The sequence below is a fragment of the Gopherus flavomarginatus genome, chromosome 21 (assembly GCF_025201925.1).
Source record: "Gopherus flavomarginatus isolate rGopFla2 chromosome 21, rGopFla2.mat.asm, whole genome shotgun sequence".
Taxonomy (NCBI): domain Eukaryota; kingdom Metazoa; phylum Chordata; order Testudines; family Testudinidae; genus Gopherus; species Gopherus flavomarginatus.
In genome coordinates, this window is record NC_066637.1 from 17,504,422 (window position 1) to 17,528,891 (window position 24,470).

Consider the following 24,470-nt stretch of genomic DNA (forward strand, 5'->3'; position numbering starts at 1 on the left):
CATGGCAGCAGGCTCCTGAGGTTGGCATCGCAGACTCAGCACCATGATCCGGAAGAAGGGGTCGGAGGCAGGCGCTCAGGACACCAGCCTGCTCATTGCCCTGGACAAGAGTCGCTCGCGCCTGTCCAGTGGCTCCTCCGGCACCATCTACAATGGGGAGCCCTACGCCAGCTTCGTGAGTACGAGAGGGAGCCCAGGGAGAGCGGCTGCCGGGGGCCAGCAGGGCTGCTGCAGAAAGAGGGGTCCGGGGTCTGCTCTTCCTGAGGCCCAGCAAATGCCACAGATGTCAAGGGCAGGAGAGCAGGATCATGGAGCTCAGCAACCCCGGCTTTGCCCTGGCAGTGTGGCTGGTGGGGACGATTGGGGGTGTTTGCCAGGCTAGGGGGCTGGTTGTGATTGGGGGAAGGGTGTTCTCAGGTGTTCCATGGCAGGGCGAGGTGGGGGGTGCAGTTGGTTTCATCCTTGTTTTAAAAAATCTTGCCTGCGCTCATGGGGAAAACACCGGGCAGTTTGCAGAGTATCCGATTCACCCGCAGCCCAGCCTCCGTGCCCCCCGGCGGAACGCGGACAGGGGAGTAGACACCAGGTGGATTTGCTTTGGGAAAATCCCCTGCCATTCTGGCTCTGGGCCCCCAACCCACCACTCTGCCAACATCCCGCCGGCCCAGTCTGCAGCCCTGCCCCACCCACCCCGAGCGCTCCCAGAGCCAGGCACCTCTGGCCAAACCATGTATCGTTTCCTGGCCGGAGACCACCACTGGCAAAAGACTGAGCTGAGACTGACAAACTCATTTCACTTGTGGCCCTGGCAGAACTGCTGCCTTGCAGTCACCCCGAGCCGGGCGTGCAATAGACGAGAGATCCCCCAGATCGCTGCTTGGGAGCCAGCAGCTCTGATTCCCACGAGTGCCCCCAGAGCAGGATGTGGGGGGTGTTGCCAGCTCTCGCCTTGTCCCCAAAGGCTTCTGTGGGCCCTTGCTCTGAGTGGTGAGCCCCCCACTGCACATTCAGTTTGCAGCCTCTACTCTTCTCACAGCAGATGGACAGACAGACAGGCAGGCAGGCAGGCAGGCAGGTGTGAGCGGGGCTGGAGCAGGGATCCCCTGGCCCCGAGGAGGCACTTTTGCTCCAGCTAAAGCCTAGGAGCTCCAACAGAAACAGCTCGCGCCCCGCAGTGCCCAGCTGGAGGGCAGCGAAACGTCCCCGCCCGTGGTTCGTCCTAGCCCGGCTGGGACTCCCGCACCGCCGGCCTCCCCCCACACTGCAGTGCAATAGCTGAGCCAGCCGGGCGTGGCAGCCCCCAGTCTACCAGACAGGCTTCCCCAGGGGCATCTGCCTCCTGGCATCAGTCCCACCCTCCCTGCTCTGCCATAGCTGGAAATGCTGCTTTTCCAGCGGGTTCCATTCCAACCCTCCTGGCGTCCCCCCAAGTCCTACTTCCCAGGGCGATGACGCCTTCGGTGGTGCTGAGTTCTGGAGGGTGGGGTGGGGTGGGGGGAGTCCATCCATTTCACAAGCTGCCGCTCTTCTCATGTCCCTGATCTCATGGTAGAATCCCAGCAGGAGTTTGGGGGGCAGAGGGGAGCTGCCCAACCCCCCGTAATCCAACCCTCCCCTTCCCCTCCCTCATTCCAGACGCAGAGTCCCAGCCCTGCCACTGCCCTGGTGCAGCTGGGTTTCTAGTCCCAGCTTGGGCCCCTCTCTCTAGGCCAGCGGTTCTTAGCCTCCTCAGCACACAGGGCCGCCCGGGTAGTGTCTGCATTGGGTGGCTGCAGCCCACAATGGTTAAGAGGCTGAGAACCGCGGCTCTGGGCCGAGTCTGTAGCTGCTCTGGACCAGGCCTCTGCAAAGCTCCCGCGGTCCGTTACTGGGGCCATTTCAGCCACTGTCCTGGCTTGACGGGGAGCAGTGGGAGCTGGAGGAGGAGAGAGCTGGGAGGGTCCCTGCAGTTCAGGGGCTGCCCGATTTGAGCCCAACCCTGGGCGGGAATCCCCCACAGAGCCTGGTTTCTCGCTCATTCTGTGCGCTGGTTTCCCCTGGAGCTAATGGAGTCGGTGTCCCTGCGGTGGAGGGCTGGGGGACTCCGAACAGACCCCGAGCCGTAAGTGAGGCGAGGGTTTGGCCTTCAGGATAGCTGGTGCTCTGTAGTGCATCTGCAGAACTGTGGCCGGGGGGAGTCTGGGGCTGGGATAGCAGGGGGCTGTGGGTCGGGACTGAGGGGCACTGGCAGTGCTGTGTGTGTGTTGGGGGGGATGAGCCCAGGGCTGGGATAGTGGGGGGCTGCGGCTCAGGACTGAGGGGCACCAGCAGTGCTGTGGGGGGGGGGTGAGCCCAGGGCTGGGATAGTGGTGGGGGGCTGCAGGTCAGGATTGAGGGGCACCGGCAGTGCTGTGGGGGGGGGGGTGAGCCCAGGGCTGGGATAGTGGGAGGCTGCAGATCAGGACTGAGGGGCACCGGCAGTGCTGTGGGGGGGGGGTGAGCCCAGGGCTGGGATAGTGGGGGGCTGCAGATCAGGACTGAGGGGCACCGGCAGTGCTGGGGGGGGCGAGCCCAGGGCTGGGATAGTGGGGGGCTGCAGATCAGGACTGAGGGGCACCGGCAGTGCTGGGGGGGGCGAGCCCAGGGCTGGGATAGTGGTGGGGGGCTGCAGATCAGGACTGAGGGGCACCGGCAGTGCTGGGGGGGGCGAGCCCAGGGCTGGGATAGTGGGGGGCTGCAGATCAGGACTGAGGGGCACCGGCAGTGCTGGGGGGGGCGACCCCAGGGCTGGGATAGTGGTGGGGGGCTGCAGGTCAGGATTGAGGGGCACCGGCAGTGCTGTGTGTGGGGGGGTGAGCCCAGGGCTGGGATAGTGGGGGGCTGCAGATCAGGACTGAGGGGCACCGGCAGTGCTGTGGGGGAGGTTGAGCCCAGGGCTGGGATAGTGGTGGGGGGCTGCAGGTCAGGACTGAGGGGCACCGGCAGTGCTGTGTGTGGGGGGGGTGAGACCAGGGCTGGGATAGCAGGGGGCTGCGGGTTGGGAGAGAGGGGCACCAGCAGTGCTGGAGGTGGGGAGAGTGCAGGGCTGGGAGAGTGGGGGGGCTGCAGGTCAGGACTGAGGGGCACCGGCAGGGCCATGGGGCGGGGGTGAGCCCAGGGCTGGGATAGCGGGGGGCTGAGGGTCAGGACTGAGGGGCACCAGCAAGGCCATGGGGTGAAGCAGCCCATCTGGCTCTAGGTTCCTCCTCTTGGTTTCCTGAGCACTGAAACATTCCCCTGCTCCCCCACACTGACACCGACACCGACACCACGAATCTGAGCTTGGGCGCGGGGATGAGGCTGGCCCGGGGCGCGGGAGCTGCACGGTTCTCCCCTGCCCTGCCCCCTGTCTCGTTTGTTTCCCGCTGCAGGATGAAGATGAAGAGGACGATCCCATCTATGTGCATGGTGACGAAGGCTACAGCCCCAACCTCAGGGGCAACTACTTCCGAGATGGGCAAACCAAGATCGGTGAGCGCCCCTTGCCCTGCCCTGCCCTGTCCCTCGACAGCTCTCCGGGCCCCCTGTCTGGGAGGAGCTGGGAGCGGGTGGCTGCCAGCCCAGGCTCTCCGAATAGCCCCGCAGGCTCCAGCCAGAGACGCCCAGAGAGGGACATGTACCCACACAGGACCCTCTCTGGCTGTGTGAGCTGGGCCCGGTGCAGTCTGGGGGGGACCCAGGGGTCTCTAAGCCACCCTACGTCATTGCCCTCTGCCGTAGAGCAGCCTTGACGCTCTTTTGCATTGTGCCAACTGCCAACGGGCCTCCTGGGCTGTCCTGGGGGCTGGGCACAGAGATGCTCGTTGCCCCAGACAGAGGCACAAAGAGCAAATGACTCTCCCAAGGACACCCAGGGGGTCAGTAGCGGAGCCAAGAAGTGACCTTCCATCTCCTGCATCCCAGCTCCATGACCCTCCTTGCTCTGCGAACATGTGCTCCCTAAATCTCTTTTCCTCAGCATCATCATGTGGCAGAGGGTTCCACTGGCTAACTTACATTGTCCAGAGCACTAACAAAATGATCAAAGCCCCTTGCTCGGCTACGTTAACGATGCTCCCTCCCTCCCCAGGGCCCTGCTCACCCCTGTGGGCTGCAGCTGCAGGGGCTTCCCGTTCGCCTGCGGGTGACCTGCTGCAGTGCCCGAGGCCATGCCCGCTGCAGTGCCCGGGGAATCTCCGCTGAGGCTAGTGGTGAGGCGCCCCAGCTGCTGGGCTGCGTGTGCCAGAGTGGGGCTGATGTTCCCTCCAGCAGGGGGCGGTGGTGGCGAGTGTGGCCCCCCCCACACTCTAGGGCCCAGGGCCCTAGGGCTGCTGTCTCCCCGCCCCCGCGCCCATCCTGTGCATTGTCTGGGTGAGTTTCGCTGCTGCTCCCCAGCCCTGTGGGAGGCTCCTGGCCCCTGGCCCGCTGCAGGGCCGGACCGCAGCCCCCTCCCCTTTGCCCCCGCAGACTTCGTGCTGGTGTGGGAGGAGAAGGTGCGGCCCCCAAAGAAGAGGCAGGGGAAGCTGGCCGCTCACAAGGCCAGAGACGAGTGGCCACGCGGGCACCACGAGCACTGGAAGAGGAAGTTCCTCAACAACCTGAGAAATGCTGGGCTGCTGATGGAGAAGGTGAGAGGAGAGACTTATACTGGGGGCCCCTGGTATGTGCCTCCCCCCTCTAGTCCCGGCCGCATCCCCCTTCCTCCTGGGCCCCGGGCCCCTGCTTTGTCTCTCTCCCACCCCCTAGGTCCCTGCCATGTTGGGTTGCCAACTTTCTAATCACGCAAAACCCAACATCCCCGCCCCTCCTCCGAGGCCCCACACATGCCCCGCCCCTTCTCCAAGGCCCCGCCCCTACTCACTCCATCCCCCCTCCCTCCATTGCTTGCTCTCTCCCACCCTCATTCACTTTAACTGGGCTGGAGCTTAGGGTACGGGGGTGGGGGTTGAGGACTCTGGTTGGGAGTGCAGGCTGTGGGGTGGGGCCAGGGATGAGGGGTTTGGGGTGCAGGAGGGGAGCTCTGGGCTGGGGCAGGGGGTAGAAGTGCGGGCTGTGGGAGGGAGTTTGGGTGCGGGAGGGGGCTGCGGGGGTCATTGTGGTTCCCGGCCAATAGGAGCTGCAGAGCCGGCACTAGAGTTGGGGGCAGCGCGCGGAGCCTCCCTGGCCGCCCATGTGCCTAGGAGCCGCAGCGACCTGGCGGCCGTGTGAATTCTCGGCAGGCAGAGAGCCTGCCTTAGCCCCGGGCCCCTGTTATGCCGCAGACTGGAGTCACCAGGGTCCCTTTGTGATGGGGCGTTCCGCCTGGCAACCCAAGGCCTCTGCCATGTCCCTCCACCTCCGGGCCCCAGGCCCCCTGTGACGATGCGGTTCTGGCAGGACCCAACTGAGAGTGCCAATTCAGGACCAATTGCTTAAACAGGGCAGTCACAGCCCAAGGCTGGGGTTTTTCCACCTCTATGGCAAACCAAACCAGCTAGACAAAAAGGACTTAGATTTCACCCCACTGGCTAACCACAAGTCACACACACAATTTCCTTAGACACTCCAGTCTCCCAGTATCACCACCAGAGCCACTCGTCCTGGGGATGAATGGTTATGAAAACCAACACCTCAGTAAAAGAAAACGGTTCTCTCAATCCCAAAGAATCAAGCCCCAGACCCAGGTCAATATACACATCAGATCTTACCCACAAATCACACTGTTGCCAATCCTTTAGAATCTAACATCTAAAGGTTTATTTATAAAAGGAAAAAGATAGAGATGAGAGCTAGAATTGGTTAAATGGAATCAATTAAACCCAGTAATGGCAAAGTTCTTAGTTCAGGCTTGTAGCAGTGATGGAGTAAACTGCAGGTTTAAATCAAGTCTCTGGAGAACATCCCCCGCTGGGATGGGTCATCAATCCTTTGTGCAGAGCTTCAGTTTGTAGCAAAGTCCTTCCAGAGGTAAGAAGCAGGATTGAAGACAAGATGGAGATGAGGCATCAGCCTTTTATAGGCTTTACAGCAAAATGGAGTCTGGAGTCACATGGGCAAGTCCCTGCATACTTTGCTGAGTTACAAGGCATATCTGCTTCCTCTCCATGGGTCATTGTGTAGCTGATGGTCCTTACTGGGCCATCAAGCAGGCTAGGCAGAGCTAACACCACCAGAAACACAGCACAAATTTGAAATACAGATAGTACAGAGCCAATACTTATAACTTAGCTACAAAATGACATAGACATACAGACAGCATAATCATAACCAGCAACCCATAACCTGATCTTAGACACCTTATGTGACCCCCTTTACATAAGATTTGGTGCCACTACAGGACCTTGGTTGCAACCACGTTCTATATGGTCCCAGATTATATCAATAACGTCACAGCCCCACCATGGCCCTCCCCTCTCCAGGCCTGATCCCCCACAGCGTCTCCCCTTCCGAGCCCCAGCATCCTACCCCATCCCTCCCCCACTGGGTCCAGGCCCCTGCTGCATCCCCCCCCCCAGGCCCTCACCATGTCCCTCCTTCCCAAGGCCCTGGCCCCCCACCACATCCTTCCCGGCTCCAGCCAGGCCTGGCTGCGGCTGATTGGAGTGACGGTGCATTGGGAGACTCTCGAGGCCTTGCTGGCCCCAGGATGCAGCAGTCAGAGAGAAGGCGGCTGTACCCTGCCTGACCCCAGGGCTGTGTGTCCCATCCCTGCCCTATAGGCCCTGGCCTGGAGCTGCCCCTGGACGCTGGCACATGGCAGCTCTGCCCCCCTGGGGGCTCCGTGTTCAGCCCCCTTCTGCTTCCCCCCCAGGAGGAGACGCTGAGCGAGCGGAAAACCATCCACTACCTGAAGCTGAGTGCCCCGTGGGACGTGCTCGTGTTCTACGCCGAGGAGCTGTGCATGCGAGCGCCCCTGCAGGTCTGTGTGCCCGGCGGGGGGGGGGGGGGGGTGGCGGCTCACCCACCAGCCCCCCCATTGCCTTCTGCTATCCCAGGCCTGGGTCCACCCAGCTCTGCCAGTGCCCCTCAACCCCGACCTGCAGCCCCCTGCTAGCCCAGCCCTGGGCTCCCCCCCCCAGCTCTGCCAGTGCCCCTCAACCCCGATCCGCAGCCCCCTGCTATCCCAGCCCTGGGCTCCCCCACCCAGCTCTGCCAGTGCCCCTCAACCCCGACCCGCAGCCCCCTGCTAGCCCAGCCCTGGGCTCCCCCACCCAGCTCTGACAGCACCCCTCAACCCCGACCCGCAGCCCCCTGCTATTCCAGCCCTGGGCTCCCCACCCAGCTCTGCCAGTGCCCCTCAACCCCAACCCGCAGCCCCCTCCAACCCCAGCCCTGGGTTCCCCCCTAGCTCTGCCAGTGCCCGTCAATCCTGACCCGCAGCCCCCTGCTATCCCAGCCCTGGGCTCCCACCCAGCTCTACCGGTGCCCTTCATCCCCAACCCGCAGCCCCCTCCAACCCCAGCCCTGGGTTCCCCCCTAGCTCTGCCAGTGCCCGTCAATCCTGACCCGCAGCCCCCTGCTATCCCAGCCCTGGGCTCCCACCCAGCTCTACCGGTGCCCTTCAACCCCAACCCGCAGCCCCCTCCAACCCCAGCCCTGGGTTCCCCCTAGCTCTGCCAGTGCCCGTCAATCCTGACCCGCAGCCCCCTGCTATCCCAGCCCTGGGCTGCCCTCCAGCTTTGCCAATGCTCCTCAATCCTAACCCACAGCCTCTGCTATCCCAGCCCTGGGCTCCCCCTCAGCTCTGCCAGGGCCCGTCAATCCCAACTCACAGCCCCCGCTAGCCCAGCCCTGGGCTCTCCGCTGAGCTCTACCAGTGCCCCTCAACCCCAACCCGCAGCCCCCTCCTATCCCAGCCCTGGGCTCCCCCCAGCGCTGCCAGCGCCCCGCAACCCTGACCCGCAGCCCCCTGCTAGCCCAGCCCCCCATTTCTGCTAGGCTCCCCGTGTGCAGGACGTAGTGGAGGGACTGGCCCCGTCTCCTCCTGCAGGCGACTGTCGGTCTGGGAGGTTCCCCGGCCACCCCGAGCCCTGACGCTCTCTCTGCTGACCACAGGCCCAGCCCAACCCGGACCGGAACAGCTCCGCCGAGGTCCTGCGGAGACTCTGCATCCCCAACGCCCTGCACCAGCACGTCCCCAACAAGCCCGCGGACTATTACACCTGCGCGTTCCGCAAGTCCAAGCTGGACAAGTGAGTCTGGGCGGGCGGAGGGGGCAGCCGCTCCCAATGGGCTAGAGCTGAGGGAACACCCCCCTCCCCCCCCCGGGTGCCCGCGAGTTCCTGGCCAGCAATAGGTAACTCTCCAGGCACCTGCTGGGGGGGTGGGGGTGGGGGAATGTGGTGTTCATAAAATTGATAGCTTCCCCCACAACTGCTCTGCCAGTGCCCCTCAATCCCAACCTGCAGCCCCCCCACGCCAGACCGATATCATTGTATAGTTATGTACCGAGCCACAGGGCTCTGCTGATATCCCTCTGTCCTGCCCATCGGCCCCACCCCCGCGGATGCTCCTGAGCCATGACCCCCAGGCCTTCTCCAAGCGCCAACTGTCCATGGTGCTGCAGTGGGGTGGCGAGAACCATTGATCAGAGCCCCTGGTGCCCATCTCAGTGAAAGAGATTTTCCAGCCCTCCACGCAGCTGGGTTTGGAGTCAAGTAACCCAGGTGGCACCAGGAAATTAACTCCCAGCTGTTGCCTCCTGGGCTGGTTGTGCAGGGAAGCTGCCTTCTGCAGGCCGGGCCCTGTGCATGGGCTTTTAAAGTAGCTGCCGATGCCACTCGCAAAGGCAACTGGAAGGGCTTTCAGAGGCAGTGGCTGCCCGTGTGCCTCCATTTCCCACCACTCAGCGAGTGCTGGCCTGCTCCTGCCCAGCTGCTCCCCTCGAGGCTCCTTTCCCTTGCTGTGTGTCACTCTGCAGGGTCGGGTGGACCATCCCGTCCCTTTGGGGGCTGGGTGACTCACAGGTTTTTGGTCCTGGGCCCATTACCGCAGTATCGGAGCAGTTCCCTGTCTTGATGGGTTTATCCTCATCCTGTTGGGAGCCTGGTGACACTGAGTGACATGCCCAGGATCACACAGGGAGTCTGCAGCAGAGCAAGGATTTGAACCCAGGCCTGCCCGAGTCCTAGGCGGCTGCCCTGACCACTGGGCCACCCTTCCTGCTACTCATGTCAGCTCCCGCACTCTGGAAGGTGCTCAGCTACCCCAGGGTCGGGTCTGGAATAAACCCCTGCCTGGATGAGACCCTCTCGAGGGCGCTGGAGCAAGGCCAAAACCTCGCAGGGTCCCCCCGAGTTCGTGTCTCCCAGCTCAGCCCTGGCCCTGCTGGAGGCGGCCATAGGGTTGCCAACTTTCTAATCCCTGAAAACCAAACACCCCTGCCCTGCCCCCTCCCCAAGGCTCCGCCCCCTGCCCCACCTCTTCCTTTGAGGCCCCACCCCCACCCCTCCTGTAGTGTGCCCCCTCTGTCACTCGCTCTCCACCCCTGCCCCCTTTCCTCGCTCCCCCCTCCCCTGGGACTCAACTGCTGTCTGCAGAGCCGGGCTGGGAGGAGTGAGGCCCGATCGGGGCACAGCGGGGCGGGGAGGGAGGCCCCTGGTGTGAGGGGCTGGGGAACAGGGGCACAGTGGGGTGTGTGGGGCAGAGCGGTTAACACCCCCACCCCGGACGGCGCTGGTACCTACTTTGGAGCCTGGTGCGGGGGCCAGGCAGTTCTCGCCATCCGGCTGGCAGGTGGGGAGAGCAGCAGCGGCTGGGCAGAGTCGCCCCTCCAGGCTCCACCAGCAGCTGCTGCTCTCCCCACGCCCCAGCGGCAGAGGCCGGTTACTGCAGGTAACTGGACTTTCAGTGCCCAGTCAGCTGTGCTGACTAGACGCCGCCAGCTTCCCTTTTCAACTGGACCTTCCCGTCAAAAACCGGACACCTGGCAACCCTAGGCCCAGGGGCCAAGCCCACCAGGCAGCACCTGTCATGGAGAGTGGGGGGAGTCAGGGCCCTGTACCCCCGGTTTCCTGCAATTCACCAGGACTCAGCCAGCCAGTAAAGCCGAAGATTTATTTAGACGACAAGAACACACTCCAGAACAGGCCTTGCAGGCACAGACAACAGGACCCCCTCAGTTACGTCCATCTGGGGGGCCAGGGAGGCCAGAGCTGCATTGGGAGACCAGAGCCCCATCTGGGCTCGCCTCCAGTCTCCCAGCCAGCTCCAAACTGAAACTCCCTCCAGCCTCTCACTCAGCCTCCCCTCTCCCCCCAGCTTCTCCTCCAGCCTTTGTGTCCTTTGTCCAGTTTCCGGGCAGAGGTGTCACCTGGCCTCCAGCCCCCTTCCTGGGTTCTCGTGTTCCGTGCTCAGGTATCCTCCCTCAAGGAAAGTCGCCCATTCCCAATGCAGACAGTCCCAGCACAACTCCCCTGCAACCTTCCCAGACCAACACTCTCCACTCAGCATTCACAGACCACAACAAGAACGTTCACACTTCGTCACAGCCCCTCCTTGCTCTCCCTTCCCCTGGCCCGATTGCAGCGGGGCTGTTTGTTTATCCCCCACAGGTTCCTGGGCAGTGACTCCCGGGACTCCTACTTCAGCAACACCCAGAGACATCGCATTGTAAGTAGGGTGGGGGGAGCCTGGGGACCTCAGGGGCCTGCCCCACTCCAAGCCCTGCTCTGCCCAGGTCCGTAATTAACCCCGTTGCCCTAGAGGCAGCTCCACGGGCCCATCACATGGTGGGCGGCCAGATCGAAATCCCCTGGCTCTCTAATGGGTTGATTTAACCCCCCACCCAGACCCAACCCTGCCTCCAGCTCTATGTAGAAACCCCAACCCAGAATCCCCCTTCATGGCTTCGGGCCCAGCTGCGTGCTTCAGCCTCCACAGGCCCCATAGCTGGTGGGAAACGGTGGAACCAGTGATGCGTGTTTGAATCCAATCTCAGGCTCCAGGGCATGGCTGATTGCCTGTGGAAGGGTCAGGAAGGCTCCCTCTGCCCTGCACTTAGCATGGGCCAAGGGGAATGTGGGGGCATCAGAGCCGTGGGGGCTGGGCCAGAAAGGTCTATGCAAAGGCTCCCATTAGCGTCCCAGGGCTCTGGTGCAAGGTTCAGGTGTGTGAGCTCCACAGGGCTGTGCCCAGCCAGGACTTGCTGGGTTCCTGCTGAGGGTGGACTTTGCTAACATCGCTGTGCTCCTCGGGTCGGCAGGTCTATGAGATCCTGGCTCGCACCGTCTATGGGAAGCGGAAACGCGCCGAGATCGGGATCAACCGGTTGCTAAATGAGCGGGTGTACAGCGCTGCCTTCCCGCTGCATGAGGTAGGGGCTGCCGGGTGGGCTGCTGTCCCTCTGGAGCTGGGATGGGGGGCCTGGGAGAGAGACGTCCCTCCGGAGCTGGGGTGGGGGTGGGGCGGGCTGGGACAGAAACATCCCTCTGGAGCTGGGATGCGGGGACCAGGGGGGCAGCTGCTGGCTCTGCAGGTCCTCATTGGTCACTGCGGCCATTCACCTGGCACTAGGCGGGGGTCCCGGGCAGCCGTTGGCAGCTCTGCTCCCTGGGCACCGCAGAGACCCTGCCCCATCCACGGTCGCCCCTGGCTGTGCAGGTGGCTGACCCATCTCCCTCTCTGTTGCCTTGACCCAGGGCCCCTTCGAGATGCCTGAGTCTGAGGTCCCCAATGAAGCCCTGAACCCTCGCCAAGTCCTCTACCACTTCTGGGCCCAGTGGGGCTGCTGGTACCGGTACCAGCCGCTGGATCACATCCGCCAGTACTTCGGGGAGAAGATTGCCATCTACTTCGCCTGGCTGGGTGAGAGCCCACCTCCTCCTCCCCTCTGTCCGCCTCTGCCCCACTGCCACCACCCCCTGGTGCCCCCCCTGCAGCGTCCTAGGGGCCAGCTTGGGGCTGGGATGGGGATCAAGGGGATTGTTCCTGGAGCCTGCTGGACACACAGAGCCCCAGGGCTTCTCTCTGCCCCCAGCCAGGCTCACCCAGCCTGTGCTGCCCGGTGGCGCTGCCCAGGGCTCTCGGTGTCCTAGCAGGCAGAGACAGATTCCCAGCACCCTGACTGATACGAAAAGGGCTGGGGGGCAGGACCATGTGGACAGGTCTCCTGATTCTTTCCCTTGGTGCTGCCGCAAAGTGCCAGCCGTGCCATGTGGCTGCTGCCCTGGTGCCCCATGCTCTGCTTCACAGGGGCGTGGGCGGGCGTGGGGTGGAAGAGGGTGAGCAAGGTGCCATGCAGAGGTCTGCAAGTGCCTTAGTGCTGCCTCTAGCCTGCCAGGTGGGGCGGGATCATTGTCCACATTTTACAGCTCAGGAAACTGAGGCATAGACGGGGGAGGGACTTTCCCCAAGCCACACAGGGCATCAGCCCTGGGGGTGAAACCCAGGAGTCTTGGTGCCCCACCCTTGATGGAGAGGGGAAGGAGGAGGTCTCCCCTGGCCGGTGTTGCCCTCCTCCGGGGCTGGTCTCACGTGCCCGTCCCCTCTGCAGGCTTCTACACAGCCTGGCTGCTCCCTGCTGCGGCCGTGGGCACCGTGGTCTTCCTCGCAGGCCTGGCTGCCATGGAAACCAACACGCCAGCGTGAGTCTGTGGGGCTGGGGTTGGGCGTGCAGGAGGGGGACGACACGTGGTGTGTGTGAGGAGGACCCCTGCCATCCTACCCTTCCCCCCTCCCTGCCCCCCGACATCCAGCCCTCAGACACAGGAATTCGCAGGCTGCCGCCAGCCGCCGTTACTAGTGTGCAGCCTGGGTGCTGGGGGGCTATAGGGGGTGGGGGGGCTATAGGGGCTACTTCAGCAGCTCCCATCACTCTCCGCTCCCAGGCCTAGCAAAAGCCCCAGGGTCCCAGCTGTCGGAAGAAAGGAAGGAGACAACAGGAGGGGCTTTGATATGTGGTGACCAGATAGAAGGGTGGGTGGTGGGGTGAGGGGATTATGGGTTGTTGGATGGCAGGTGGGGAGATGATAGGTAGTTGGGCGGATGGATGGGTGGGTGGATGGGTGGCTGGATGGAGAGATGGATGGATGTGGGTGTGTGAATGGCTGGAGCGGTGGGTGGATAGATAGGTGGGTGGCTGGGTGGGTGGAGGGATGGATGGGTGGTTGTGTGAATGGCTGGATGGGTGGTTGTATGATGGACAGGTGTGTGTGTGTGAATGGCTGATGGATGGATAGATCGCTGGCTGGATAGATAGATGGATGGGTGGATGGATGGATAGATAGATAGATGGGTGGGTGGGTGGATGAATGGATGGTTGTATGATGGACAGGTGTGTGTGTGTGTGTGAATGGCTGATGGATGGATAGATGGCTGGCTGGATAGATAGATAGATAGGTGGGTGGGTGGGTGGATGGATGGATGGACAGATGGGTGGGTGGTTCTCTGGGATGAAGCCAAGCCTGATGAACCTGAGCTCCATCTCTGGGGTGGACGTTGTCAGATGTTGGCTGGTTTCGGCCTGAGCTGTTCTCCCCACCCAAGTTCAGGGGACGGGTGGGAGTTTGAGGCACTTCTGCTGACTCCATCCCAGGTCGTTCTGGAGCTCCCTAATGATAACTACCTGTATAAGAACATGCGTGTCTGTGCAGACACGTGCATGTGCTGGTATGTGTACATGTGTGTGCACGTGTGGCAATGCATGTGGGGACCTGTGCATGCGTGTATGTGTATGCAGTGGGTGTGGGGTTGGTGAAGTGCTAGCCGTGTGTTTCTCCTGAGGACCTGTGCCCTGCTAACCCAGCCCTGTGCTCGCCCCCACAGGCAGGAGATCTGCGAGAGCGGAGACCAGTTCCTCATGTGTCCGCTCTGCGACACGTGTGAGACCTGGAACATCTCAGAGATCTGCCCCATGGCTAAGGTAAGGGAAGGCCGCTTGGGGGCTAATGCAGTAAGGGCCCAGACCCTGCTGCCCAAGGGGACCCGGCTCGATGCAGTGAGAAATCCCCACCTCTGGGGTTTTCCCTGCACAGACGCTCACAAAGCCATGCCTTGGAGCTCCCCCTGCTCAGAGCTGTGCTGAGTGGAGGGAGTGAGAGCTCTGACTGCCGGGGAGCCCCTGGCTACTCCAGTCCCAGCATCTCCCAGCAGGAGGCGCTGTAGGAAATGGCACAGTGGTGCCAGCCCCAGGAACTGGTGCCAGCCTGTCCCAACTCCAGGTGGGTAAGGCGTAGGGGCAGCAGTTCAAGGAGAGCGTCCAGCTACCCCCGCGCCAGCAGGAGGCGCTGTAGGGAGCAATGCTGGAGGTGTGAGATGGAGGCGGTGAAAATGGCAATGCATGTGCAGGGGGAAAGAGCTTCTACGTCTGGTGAAGAGGCCGTGTGGCCCCTCTGTTCTGTGCCCCTGCAGGTTGGGTACCTGTTTGATCACCCCGGGACGGTTTTCTTCAGCGTCTTCATGTCCTTCTGGGCCGTGACATTCCTGGAGTACTGGAAGAGGAAAAGCGCCACGCTGGCTCACCACTGGGACTGCATGGACTTCCAAGAGGAGGAGGTGGGTTCCCACGACCATCCATCCACCATGGCTGGCTGTGCCCATCTAGCCAGCATGGGTGCAGGCGTGCGTGTCGGGGATCCTTCCCTCTCCTCCCTGAGGCCAAAGGGGGGCTGTGACTGGGTACACGCCTCCCCCTGCAGGGAACGAGACTGCCTGCCCCAAAGCACAGGCACAGACCAGAGGAGTTTAAGGAGACACTCTCTCTTCAGGTCTCCAGCCACTAACTGGTGCCGGTCCTGGACATGGGAGCAGAGCCGAGTGCGGCGATGCACCGACTCCCCCAGCGGTGACACTGGGTTGGCAGGTGGCACCATTCATGGCACCTGAACCTGTATTCCCCTCAATAGCCCACCAAGGGCCCCCACCCTTCTCCTCCCCAGCTGTCCCCTCACGTGGGTGGAAACCCGCGTCTCTCTCCCTGCTGCCCGGGCTATTTCCAGGCTGTGCAGCCCCCTGCTTACACTGTGCTGTTGCCCAGAAAAGCAGGCTGGCGGGTGGCCAGCGTTGGCAATTTGCTTTCTCTCCAGAGGCTGCAAACGGTGTGTTGCTGGCAGTTATATGGCACCACCTCGCTCTCCCTCAGCAAGCACATTGATTCGTACGGTAAAAGCGTTTCAGAGAAAATCGATTAACCAATAAAGGAACCTGCACACGTGCTAAACAGCTGAGCGGAGCTCACCCCACTCGAGCCAGGGCTCTGGCTGGTGATTAGTCCTTCAACCCCACCCAGGGGGTTCTCCTGGGCTCCCAATTTCCACACTGCTTGTGCTCAGAACTAGCTCCGCCGTGAGTGTAAGAGTCTCTCCTTTAGCCTCTCTGGGTCTCTGGAGAGGCAGTGGATAAAAGGCTCCCGCAGGGCGATGTGTCGAAAGGAGACCTTGCAGAGTAGGTGTTCCTCCTAGAGATTTCCTGAGGAAACGACTTCAGTGTGTCTGGCCCCTTGTTTTTACAGTGTCTTCAGAAACACATGACCTTCCCAGAGTGCATCAGCCCCGTTTCGCCCGAAAAGAAGTCACTTGCCCTCCCACACTAGGACACACACACTGGCTGTCATAACGCTGGGAACCCCACGATACCTTCACTAACTCAGCAAGGTTTGTCCAGGAGGCTGCAGGATCTGGGCACGCCTGCGGATGCCTAGCTGCCCAGCAGAGCCTGTTCTCTCCCCAGCTGGGATGCCCTGGGAGGGGGAACCACACCAGTCACGCCAGGTGAATGGGGGCTGAATCCCCCTCTGGCTCCGTTTCCCCTCCTGCAGGAGCGGCCCAGGCCCGAGTTCGCTGCCATGGCCCCGCGGATGGAGCAGAACCCTATCACGGGGGTGAAGGAGCCGTACTTCGCCAAGCGGGACCGCCTCTCCCGCATCATGACGGGCTCCATGGCCATTGTCATCATGGTAAGGAGGAGGGCGTGGCCTGGGCTGACATCCCCTGCCCGGAAGAGGTGGAGATGTGCCCGGGCAGGACACTGCCCTGTTCTTTGAACCATCTGGCTGGGGATCAAACTCGTAGGCCCCAGAGCAGGGTGAGGAAAGTGCTGATGGCAATTCCCGTCCCCTGTCCTTTTCCCTCCTCTCCTGCTAGCAGGAGCTCACACTTCTGGCTCTGAACACCTGCTCTGCTGCCTCCTAGCCAGGCCTTGTCCCCAGGCCAGCCTTCCTCTCTGGCTGGGGCTGAGACCCAGCAAACTCATCTCATGCCAGCCAACGCAATGGTCACTACGTGGTAGTAGTGAATTTAATCCCTGTTGGCCTGGGGCAGCTTAGGCGCAAAGGGCTCCCTCTCCCACCCCAATCCCACCCACCCCCAGCGCAGCGTGCAGCGACCCCGGCGGAGCTGGGAAGCAGGGGCGGGTTGCGAGGGAGGCCCCACAATTTGGGCTTTGATTGTTAACAGGCGTGGCAAAGAGAATGGCGGTAATTAGAATGGACAGCGCCTGGGTCTGGTGTCACTTCCAGCTTCCCCCTGCAGGGGTCACTCTCCAGATGCCCCCGTTAAAGGAGCTGCTGGCGCAGGTGGGAAGGGTGGACTGCCCGTCTCCACGGGACATCTGTCCTCCTTCAGCTGCCACAGGTGGGATCCTTCCAGGAGTGTGGCAAAGGGGCCTGGTGGAGTGTCAGGGTGTCCCCCAAAGCTGGGGTGAGACCTACATGGAGGTGCTAACACCTCTCTCTGTGTTTGACACCAGCCCTGGGACCAGAGAACCCTCACTTCTCCCAGCCCCACAAGAGAATCAAGCCCAGGGCAGACCAGGGCTGGGCATTGGCAGTTCGGGAGGCTCAGAGCCTGTGCCTTGCTGGCACGGCGGAGCAGTCCAGCTGGGGGCGCTCCCTGCTCTGCCTGCCGTCCGCTCCCCAAGTTCAACGCCAGGCCACCCACCTCCCGCTGCTTATGCCTGGGTTTCCCCTTGCCCACTTCCAGCTGTGTGTGGTGATGATCTTCCTGGTCTCTGTGATCATGTACCGGGGCATCGTCAGCATGGTGATGTATCACACGGGCAACGCCATTCTCATGACCCAGGTGAGTCCTGTGCCCTGCAGGGGCTCGGCGCTAGCCCCTCCCGGACAGCCCTGGGATCCGGCTGTGCTTGGGGTGACGGACCCTGCTTGGACCCAGCGCTGTCAGTCAGTTGCTGGGCACCTAGCTAGGGAGGGCATGTTGGCTGACAGCAGCTCCTAAGGCTGCGAGCGGTGGAGCTCTGCCAGCTCTGTGGAGCCTCTGGAGAGGAGTCCACCCTCCGGTCCACACCAGGGCTCAGCTGGACGTGGGGCAGGGCTATCAGGCTAGTGCTCTGCATTGGGGCTCAGGAGACCTGGTTTTATTCCTGGCTCTGCCTTGGGGCAGGTGACTGTCCCGCTCTTCGCCTCAGTTTCCCCATCTATAAAATGGGGCTCGTGACCCTGACCTCCTTTGTGAAGCGCTTTGGGAGCTGGCGCTGGCTAGGAGCCAGGGGTGAGTTGTGACTCAGGAAGCTCCCAGCCGGAGGGAAGCGCGTTACTTACCTCGCTCTTTTACAGGCTGGGAACATAGCGAACATCAGCAGCACCCTGGTGAACCTGGCGCTGATCCTTCTCATGAGCCAGGTCTACACCTCCCTGGCGGAGAAGCTCACCAGGTGGGGTGAGTAGGATAAGTTAGTGGCAGTGCTGCCCGGCTGGGACTCCCCCGGGGCTGCTCCCACTGTCCTGCAGAGACCTCAGCCTAGGCCCAGCCCCGGAAGCATATGCAGGGGAACGTGGCTACTCTGGCTTCTGGGGCTTGAAGGACTGGATGGTGCCACCTCAAGTGAGCTCTGGGGGGCACCCTGCACCTTTGCAAAGGTCTGGCATGTCCTGGCCTTGGCCACCTTCTGGATGCTGTGCAGACGTGTGTGTGTGGGAGGGGGGCAGCGGCGGGGCTCGGGGAAGGGCTGTATCACAGATCCAAGCTCTGCTGAAATCAATATGGTTTTCCATCCCAGGTCAATTCAGCTACAGAGACCTCAGCCTGTCTCTTGTGTGGGAGGAGGGGGCTGGCTCTGCAGGACCCAGGTGGGCACTCCCACCGGGAAAAGCCTCGCACCGAGGTCACTAGTGGGCGTATGGAATCTGTGATTGGCTGATGCACTTTCCACTGGTCTGCACAGGGCATTGCTTGAGACCGAACACTCCTGCGAGTGTCTGAATCCTCTTTACTCCCAGGCCAGCTGAGAGCCCCTGCTGGAGAGAGAACCTCATGCAATAGGTGTTTGAGTCCCCCAGCCACCAACTGTGTAACAGTCCTTCCACCATCGGTCGCCAAGGGGGATTGAAGGCCAAAAGCGCCTTTCCCACTTGAGCTAAAGGAGCAACTCCATAAGCTAGCAGCAGTAGTAGATGCTTACCCTCTTACACGGGCCAGTCACCACAGCGGGACAAACACCCTGGCTCCTGTACTGTGGGTTCCATGTGGACGTGTATTGCTCCTGTGCCCGGCTCAACCCTGATGGCATAGCTGTGACCAGAAACCATTGCAGAAATCCTGTACGGGTGTGGGCCCGGGTCTGTCAGCAGGAGGCGCCGGTGTGAGCTGGGGATGGCTCAGGTGTGGAGTGAGGGGAGGGGGCATCTTCAGTGGCAGAGGAAGTGATGCTTCCTCCCATAGCCTCATGCCTGCTGGCCTGGGCCCAGGGACCTGACTGGCTGCCATGGCCGCTGGGCCATGCCCGTGTGTGACTTGCTGACGCTGTTCCCTTGTGTCCCCTTTGCAGAGATGCACCGGACCCAGACCCTGCACGAGGACGCCTTCACCTTCAAAGTCTTCATCTTCCAGTTCGTCAACTTCTACTCCTCCCCCTTCTACGTGGCCTTCTTCAAAGGCAGGTATGAGACGGCGTGTTCTCGCGGCCCTGTGTGCGAGGGGCCCGGGTGGCACGGGGCCGGGGCCTCCCTGAGGCATGGAGGGAGGGGAGCGGTGTAGCAGGGAACTGGGTTCCGTAGGCAGAGCTGGAGGCTGCAGCCACTCGAGAGACGTTCTGTCCCTGGGCCGTGCTGCGTTCCACTGCAGTGACACGGATGATGCCAGTAAACGTGCCCAGCGTGTGTGGCACTGTGCCCACGGTGCATGCACACTCGCGTGAGCCGTAAGCATATCACATGATGGCACATGCGCCTGTACACGGCACATGCATGTCGGGATGCATGACCTATATGGCAGCGTGTGCTATGCCTGGCACACGTTAGCATGCTGAGTGGCTGTATGGTATGTTGTGCTACCCCTAATTCCGTGTCTTCCAAACACCGTTCTGACCTGGCCATGGAGATGGGTTCTGGGGAGGGGTGGCCGACTCTTGACACCCCTTTCTAGGGAGGGGAACCCCTCCCTTGGAGCCACCTGCCAACCCCCAGTTCAATCACATCCTGTGTAGGGAGGGACTGGAGCCAAGGTGCTCAGTGATCAGCCAGGGAGGAATGATGTGGTTAACCTGGGAGGACAAAAAAGGTAGATTTGACTCATCTGTGGAACATCTGGCTGCTCCAGTCATGCCCAGGATCCCCATGCCATGTGTCTGCCGATGCCCCTGCACAATGGAGGCACTGTTCAGCTGTGGGCTCGGAGATTCCTCCCCAAAACCACAGGCGAGCAAGGTTTATGAATACACCATTGAATCTATCGCCCCCTCTCACCCCGTGTGAAACGGCTCTGCCCTATTCTGGTGGGGCCTTGTCGTGATTGCCAGGGTCCTCTGTTGTTGTTAACACATCATAGATTACATTAGAAGCCCCCTACCCCCATCTGAAAGAGGGTCAGATCCTCAAGGGGCTTTGCACAACCAGCTGGCTGGCTCAGAGACTCTGCCGTCCTGCTCTCCCAGCCGCAGCTGCAATTCCTTGGAGCAGATGACTTAACGCCAGATTTATGTGGAAAAAATTCCAAACCTCCTGGGTGTCCTGATTTCTGTCTCCCATCGCTGGAGCGCAAGTGAGATCGCTTTGGAGCTGGGAACTGGCAAACCAGAAACCTGACCCACCCTGGATTCAACCCCCTGACCTTGAGCCTGGCCCCCACGAACAGGGGGAAGAGTGCAGGGGTTAAATCTACCATCAGGTGGAGCCCTTAGAGCCCCACCCCCGGGCTGAAGAACAGCCATGAATGACCCCCGCAGGGAAAGCGCGTGTGGCATGGCAGAGGGTTCGGGCCAGGTTCCTTCTCCCTTGCTGGCAGGACCGTCCTGCAGGGAAGGGGTTGGGCTGCAGCTGCTGCTTCAGAGAGGAGACTGGGATGGGCACCCACCACCCAGATCTGGGAGCTCCGTGATGCTTGTTGGCGTGCTGGGGGTGGGGGGAGTCTGTGCTGGAAGGGAAGTGTGGCTGCTGCATGACCCCACTCCTGGAGCCCCCATGTGCCAGCAGGCCCTGTCACGGCCCGTTCCTTGCTGGGTGGATCCAGGCTAGGTCTGAGGGAGACCCCCTGCGGCGACAGGAGAGAGCGAAGGCCGGGTGGGGCAGCCTGAAGATCAGAGAGAACCGCAGGGTCTGGCTGTGTCCAGCAGCCTCCCCAGAGAATCGCCCTGACCTTCATCCCAGCCTGTGTCTGCTGCAGAGATGCCTGAGCTCAGCACCTCCAGCTGGTGAGGCTGGGGCTGCTAGCGCACCTACCTGCAGCTATCTCCCTGCCTGGCAGGGTCCGATCCCTGCACCCAGCACCTCCCCCCCGCCCTCGTCCTTCCGTGCCCCTTCTCCTTTCTGGGGAAGAGCAGCTGGTGCTGGGGGGGCTCTGTCTTTGGGGCAGCCTGGGTGAGAGCAAGGAGATGCGGAGTCAGAAAGGGCCGTTGGGTTGTCTGTGTGACACAGGCCAGAGGCAGTCACCCTGTGGTGAGCATGGCAATTGTGCTTGGCTAACGGCTGGGCTGGCTCTGAAGCCCTGAGGAGACGGGGAGCCCCCCACCCCCACTCGGCAGTCTTTCCCAGTGGTTAGGCACTGTGAGAAATGAGCCCGTCGATGCCTGCCCTGCCGCAGATCAGAGAAACAACCGACCAGGCGTCTCCTGTCTCCGCAGGTTTGTGGGGTACCCCGGGCAGTACGGCACGCTGCTTGGCCTGAGGAACGAGGAGGTGAGTCTCTGGGGCGGGGGACACCATGGGAAGCCTCTTGGAGCACCAGCTACTGCCCAGGACCCCAGGGCACTAGAAGCTGTACAAACCCAGAACAAGGAGCCAGTCCCTCCTCCACAGAGCTTTGACGGTTTGTCCTTTACCAGCCAGATTCCCTTGGGGTCCCATCACCCCGTCCTTAGGAGACACTCCTGTTATGTCCCACTGCAACAGCCTTAGGGACCCTGCTGGGCTTCTCTGCTGCCAGTGGTCGCTCTCAGAGATGGGATCCAGGCCAAGACGGACCCTGGGGGTGGGGGCTCCCACGCTAGGAGTCTGCTGGGGCTGCCAGGGGAGAGGCCATGCAATCCCAGCACGGAGCTGGTCTGGCCTGTGCTGGGAGCTGTCGGGCTGGATCTCCCGTCTCTCTGCCCCAAGGCTGGGTCTGGCTGGGTCGTTCTGTACCGGGGAAGTGCAGGCCGAGCAGCTGCTGTGCTAACCCTGGCCAGGCCTGAGTGACCGTGTGCTCCTCTCTCTCCTGGCTCCTGCAGTGCGGCCCCGGCGGGTGTCTCATCGAACTGGCACAGCAGCTGTTCATCATCATGGTGGGGAAACAGATCATCAGCAACGTCCAGGAGTTCATCATCCCGTGAGTGCCTGGTGGAGCCTGGCGGTGGGGACAGCTTGGTGTTAGGAGGACAGGAGCTATTGGGGTTGTGTCGGGGTACACCCCATCCCATAAGGCTGGGAACCATCAGGGCACCCCAGGCAGGAGCCAGAAGGTGGGGGGCAGGCCATGGCATTCAGTTAGTCAGGTGCCTGCATGCGTCTGTCCTTCCAGTGATTGGGAAAGGAGGGTCTAGCAGCTGAGCTGGATGGCTCAGAAATCCAGTGCTGGTTTCTCCTCTTGCCAAGCCCGGGACAGGCTGGGGTGCCCTTGGCACTGACCCACTGCTCTAGCAGATGGCAGGTTCCACCTGTGATGGTTGCAGGGAAACCCTGGACAGCACCTGTGATACAAGACGTGGCCATGTGCCTCACTCTCTCTGGCTGGTATAAAAGCAGCCCCCATCCTCCACACACACACTCCTAGAACCAGCCCGTCCCCCTTCCCCTCTGCAGCAAGCTGAAAGCCTGGCGGCAGAAGCGCAAGCTGGCCAGGGTGCGGGGCACGCAGATCAGCCAGGAGCCCCCGCGCTGGGAAGAGGACTACGAGCTGATCGAATGCGAGGGGCTCTTTGAAGAGTACCTGGAGATGGGTGAGCAAGGGGCGCAGCCGGTCGGGTTAGGGGAAACGCTGGCAGCTGGTTCCCGGCAGCTGGTGCCCAGCGACTCAGCCTGTGTGGAAATCCCAGACCGCAGGTCACTGGAGCTTCAGGCGTAATGCAAGGAGCTGTATACCCAGCCCTGCTGCTGGAGGGAGGGCCGGGGCCAGGCCTGGGGAGTGTTTGGTTTGTAACTAAAAGCTATTCATTCTACAGAGAGCACTGGCTGGGGGAGCACCCAGAATTTGCAGCAGGGGGCGCTGTAGGGCATGGGGCAGAAGTGCTGGCTGTGGAGGGGAGCGCCCGGGTACCCCAGTCCCAGCCTCTCCCAGCAGGGATCCTGATGGCGATGGGGGAGCAGACCCTGGCTGAGCGGCCACCTCACTCCTTGCTCCCTTGGGCTTGCAGTGCTGCAGTTCGGGTTCATCACGATCTTCGTGGCTGCCTTCCCTCTGGCCCCGCTCTTCGCCCTGCTCAATAACTGGGTGGAGATCCGCCTGGACGCCCAGAAGTTTGTGTGTGAGTACCGGCGCCCGGTGGCCTGCCGCGCCCAGAACATCGGGGTCTGGTTCTTCATCCTGGAGGTCCTGGCTCAGATCTCTGTCGTCGTCAACGTGAGTGCAGAGCCGGCTCCTCGGAGGCCGTTCCCAGGCCAGGCACTGAGCAGCCCCTGTGTCCTAGAGCAATCCAATGCCCTGTCCTCTCTCGACTCACCCTGCCCCTCCCATGCCCTGCTGGCTCCCTGCCTCCATTCCTGCTGCTCCCCTGCTTGGAGCAGCCTCCTGCTGCTTCCCTGGCACCCTCCTTCCTCACTCTCGCCCAGCTGCCTCTGCTGGCTGGCTGTCTCTGGCCTGCCCCTGGCCTGTCCCTGGCATGAGCTGCGTGGGGTGGGCGCCGTGCACACGGGGCTCTAAATGAGCCATGCCCTGGTGAACGTGAGGGTGGATTGTGCCCTGTCTGCCTTGGGGATGGGCTCTGAAGACAGGAGGTTGCCAGAGCAGAATCCCATGTGCCTCAGCTTTCCCTGCACCCGGTGCTTCTCCGGGGGCTGGGGATCGGCAGTGCACCCTGTGGCACCCATTCAGGCTCCCACATGCATCCCTATGGCGCCCAATCCCCCTCTCCGATCTCTGCCACCTGACTCCCTCCATCTGGTCTTAGGTGACTTGAGAGAGAACGTTCTTTGACAGGGTGACAGGCTTTGTGGATGGGGGAAGCGGTAGATGTGGTGTCGCTCGATTTTAGTGATGCTTTTGATACTATCTCATGTGACCTTCTCATAAACAAACCAGAGTAATATCGCCTAGCTGAAGCTACTATAAGATGAGTGCATAACTGGTTGGAAAACCGTTCCCAGAGAGTAGCTATCAGTGGTTCACAGTCAAGCTGGAAGGGCTTAACGAGTGGGGTCCCGCAAGGATCAGTTCTGTGTCCGGTTCTGTTCAATAGCTTCATCAATGATTTAGACAATGGCACAGACAGTTTGTGGATGAAATGAAGCTGGGAAGGGTTGCAAGTGCTTTGGAGGATAGGATTAAAATTCAAAATGATCTGGACAAACTGGAGAAATGGTCTGAAGTAAATAGGGTGAAATTCACTAAGGACAAGTGTGAAATACTCCACTGAGGAAGGAACCATCTGTTGCACACACACACAATGGGAAATGCCTAGGAAGGAGCACTGCGGAAAGGGATCTGGGGGTCAGAGTGGATCACAAGCTAAATATGAGTCAGCAGTGTAACATGGGTGCAAGAAAAGCAAACATCCTTCTGGGATGTATTAGCAGGAATACTGTACGTAACACACGAGAAGTAATTCTTTCGCTCTACTCTGCGTTTATATGGCCTCAAATGGAGTATTGTGTCCAGTTCTGGGTGTCACATTTCAGGAAAGGTGGGGACAGATTGAAGAAAGTCCAGAGAAGAGCAGCAAAAATGATTAAAGTTCTAGAAAACGTGACCTAGGAGGGAAGATTGAAAAAACTGGGTTGGTTTAGTCTGGAGAAGAGAAGACTGAAGGAGACATGATAACAGTTTTCAAGCACATAAAAGGTTGTGACAAGAAGGAGGGTGATAAATTGTTCTCATTAACCTCTGACGATAGGACAAGAAGCAATGGGTTTAAATTGCAGCAAGGGAGGTTTAGATCGGACATTAGGGAAAACTCCCTGGCTCTCATGGCAG

General features: G+C 61.3%; 1 protein-coding gene across 3 annotated transcripts in view; it reads left to right on the forward strand.

Annotated features, from left to right (window-relative positions):
* The first annotated feature begins 43 nt into the window (after nucleotides 1-43).
* LOC127038562 (anoctamin-7-like) overlaps nucleotides 44-24,470 on the forward strand; it is a 34,199-nt gene continuing 9,772 nt past the window's right edge. Inside the window, exons 1-19 of one of the 3 annotated variants that reach the window (XM_050931206.1) lie at nucleotides 44-175; nucleotides 3,390-3,489; nucleotides 4,465-4,625; nucleotides 6,788-6,895; nucleotides 8,032-8,168; nucleotides 10,530-10,587; nucleotides 11,180-11,290; nucleotides 11,616-11,781; nucleotides 12,470-12,560; nucleotides 13,741-13,837; nucleotides 14,326-14,469; nucleotides 15,731-15,868; nucleotides 16,893-16,991; nucleotides 17,489-17,591; nucleotides 18,700-18,811; nucleotides 20,989-21,043; nucleotides 21,574-21,671; nucleotides 22,145-22,281; nucleotides 22,696-22,901. In XM_050931206.1, the coding sequence (XP_050787163.1) occupies nucleotides 44-175; nucleotides 3,390-3,489; nucleotides 4,465-4,625; nucleotides 6,788-6,895; nucleotides 8,032-8,168; nucleotides 10,530-10,587; nucleotides 11,180-11,290; nucleotides 11,616-11,781; nucleotides 12,470-12,560; nucleotides 13,741-13,837; nucleotides 14,326-14,469; nucleotides 15,731-15,868; nucleotides 16,893-16,991; nucleotides 17,489-17,591; nucleotides 18,700-18,811; nucleotides 20,989-21,043; nucleotides 21,574-21,671; nucleotides 22,145-22,281; nucleotides 22,696-22,901 (2,253 nt within the window). The remainder of the gene's footprint in view (nucleotides 176-3,389; nucleotides 3,490-4,464; nucleotides 4,626-6,787; nucleotides 6,896-8,031; nucleotides 8,169-10,529; nucleotides 10,588-11,179; nucleotides 11,291-11,615; nucleotides 11,782-12,469; nucleotides 12,561-13,740; nucleotides 13,838-14,325; nucleotides 14,470-15,730; nucleotides 15,869-16,892; nucleotides 16,992-17,488; nucleotides 17,592-18,699; nucleotides 18,812-20,988; nucleotides 21,044-21,573; nucleotides 21,672-22,144; nucleotides 22,282-22,695; nucleotides 22,902-24,470) is intronic. The other 2 variants (XM_050931208.1, XM_050931207.1) reach the window with 2 other exon arrangements.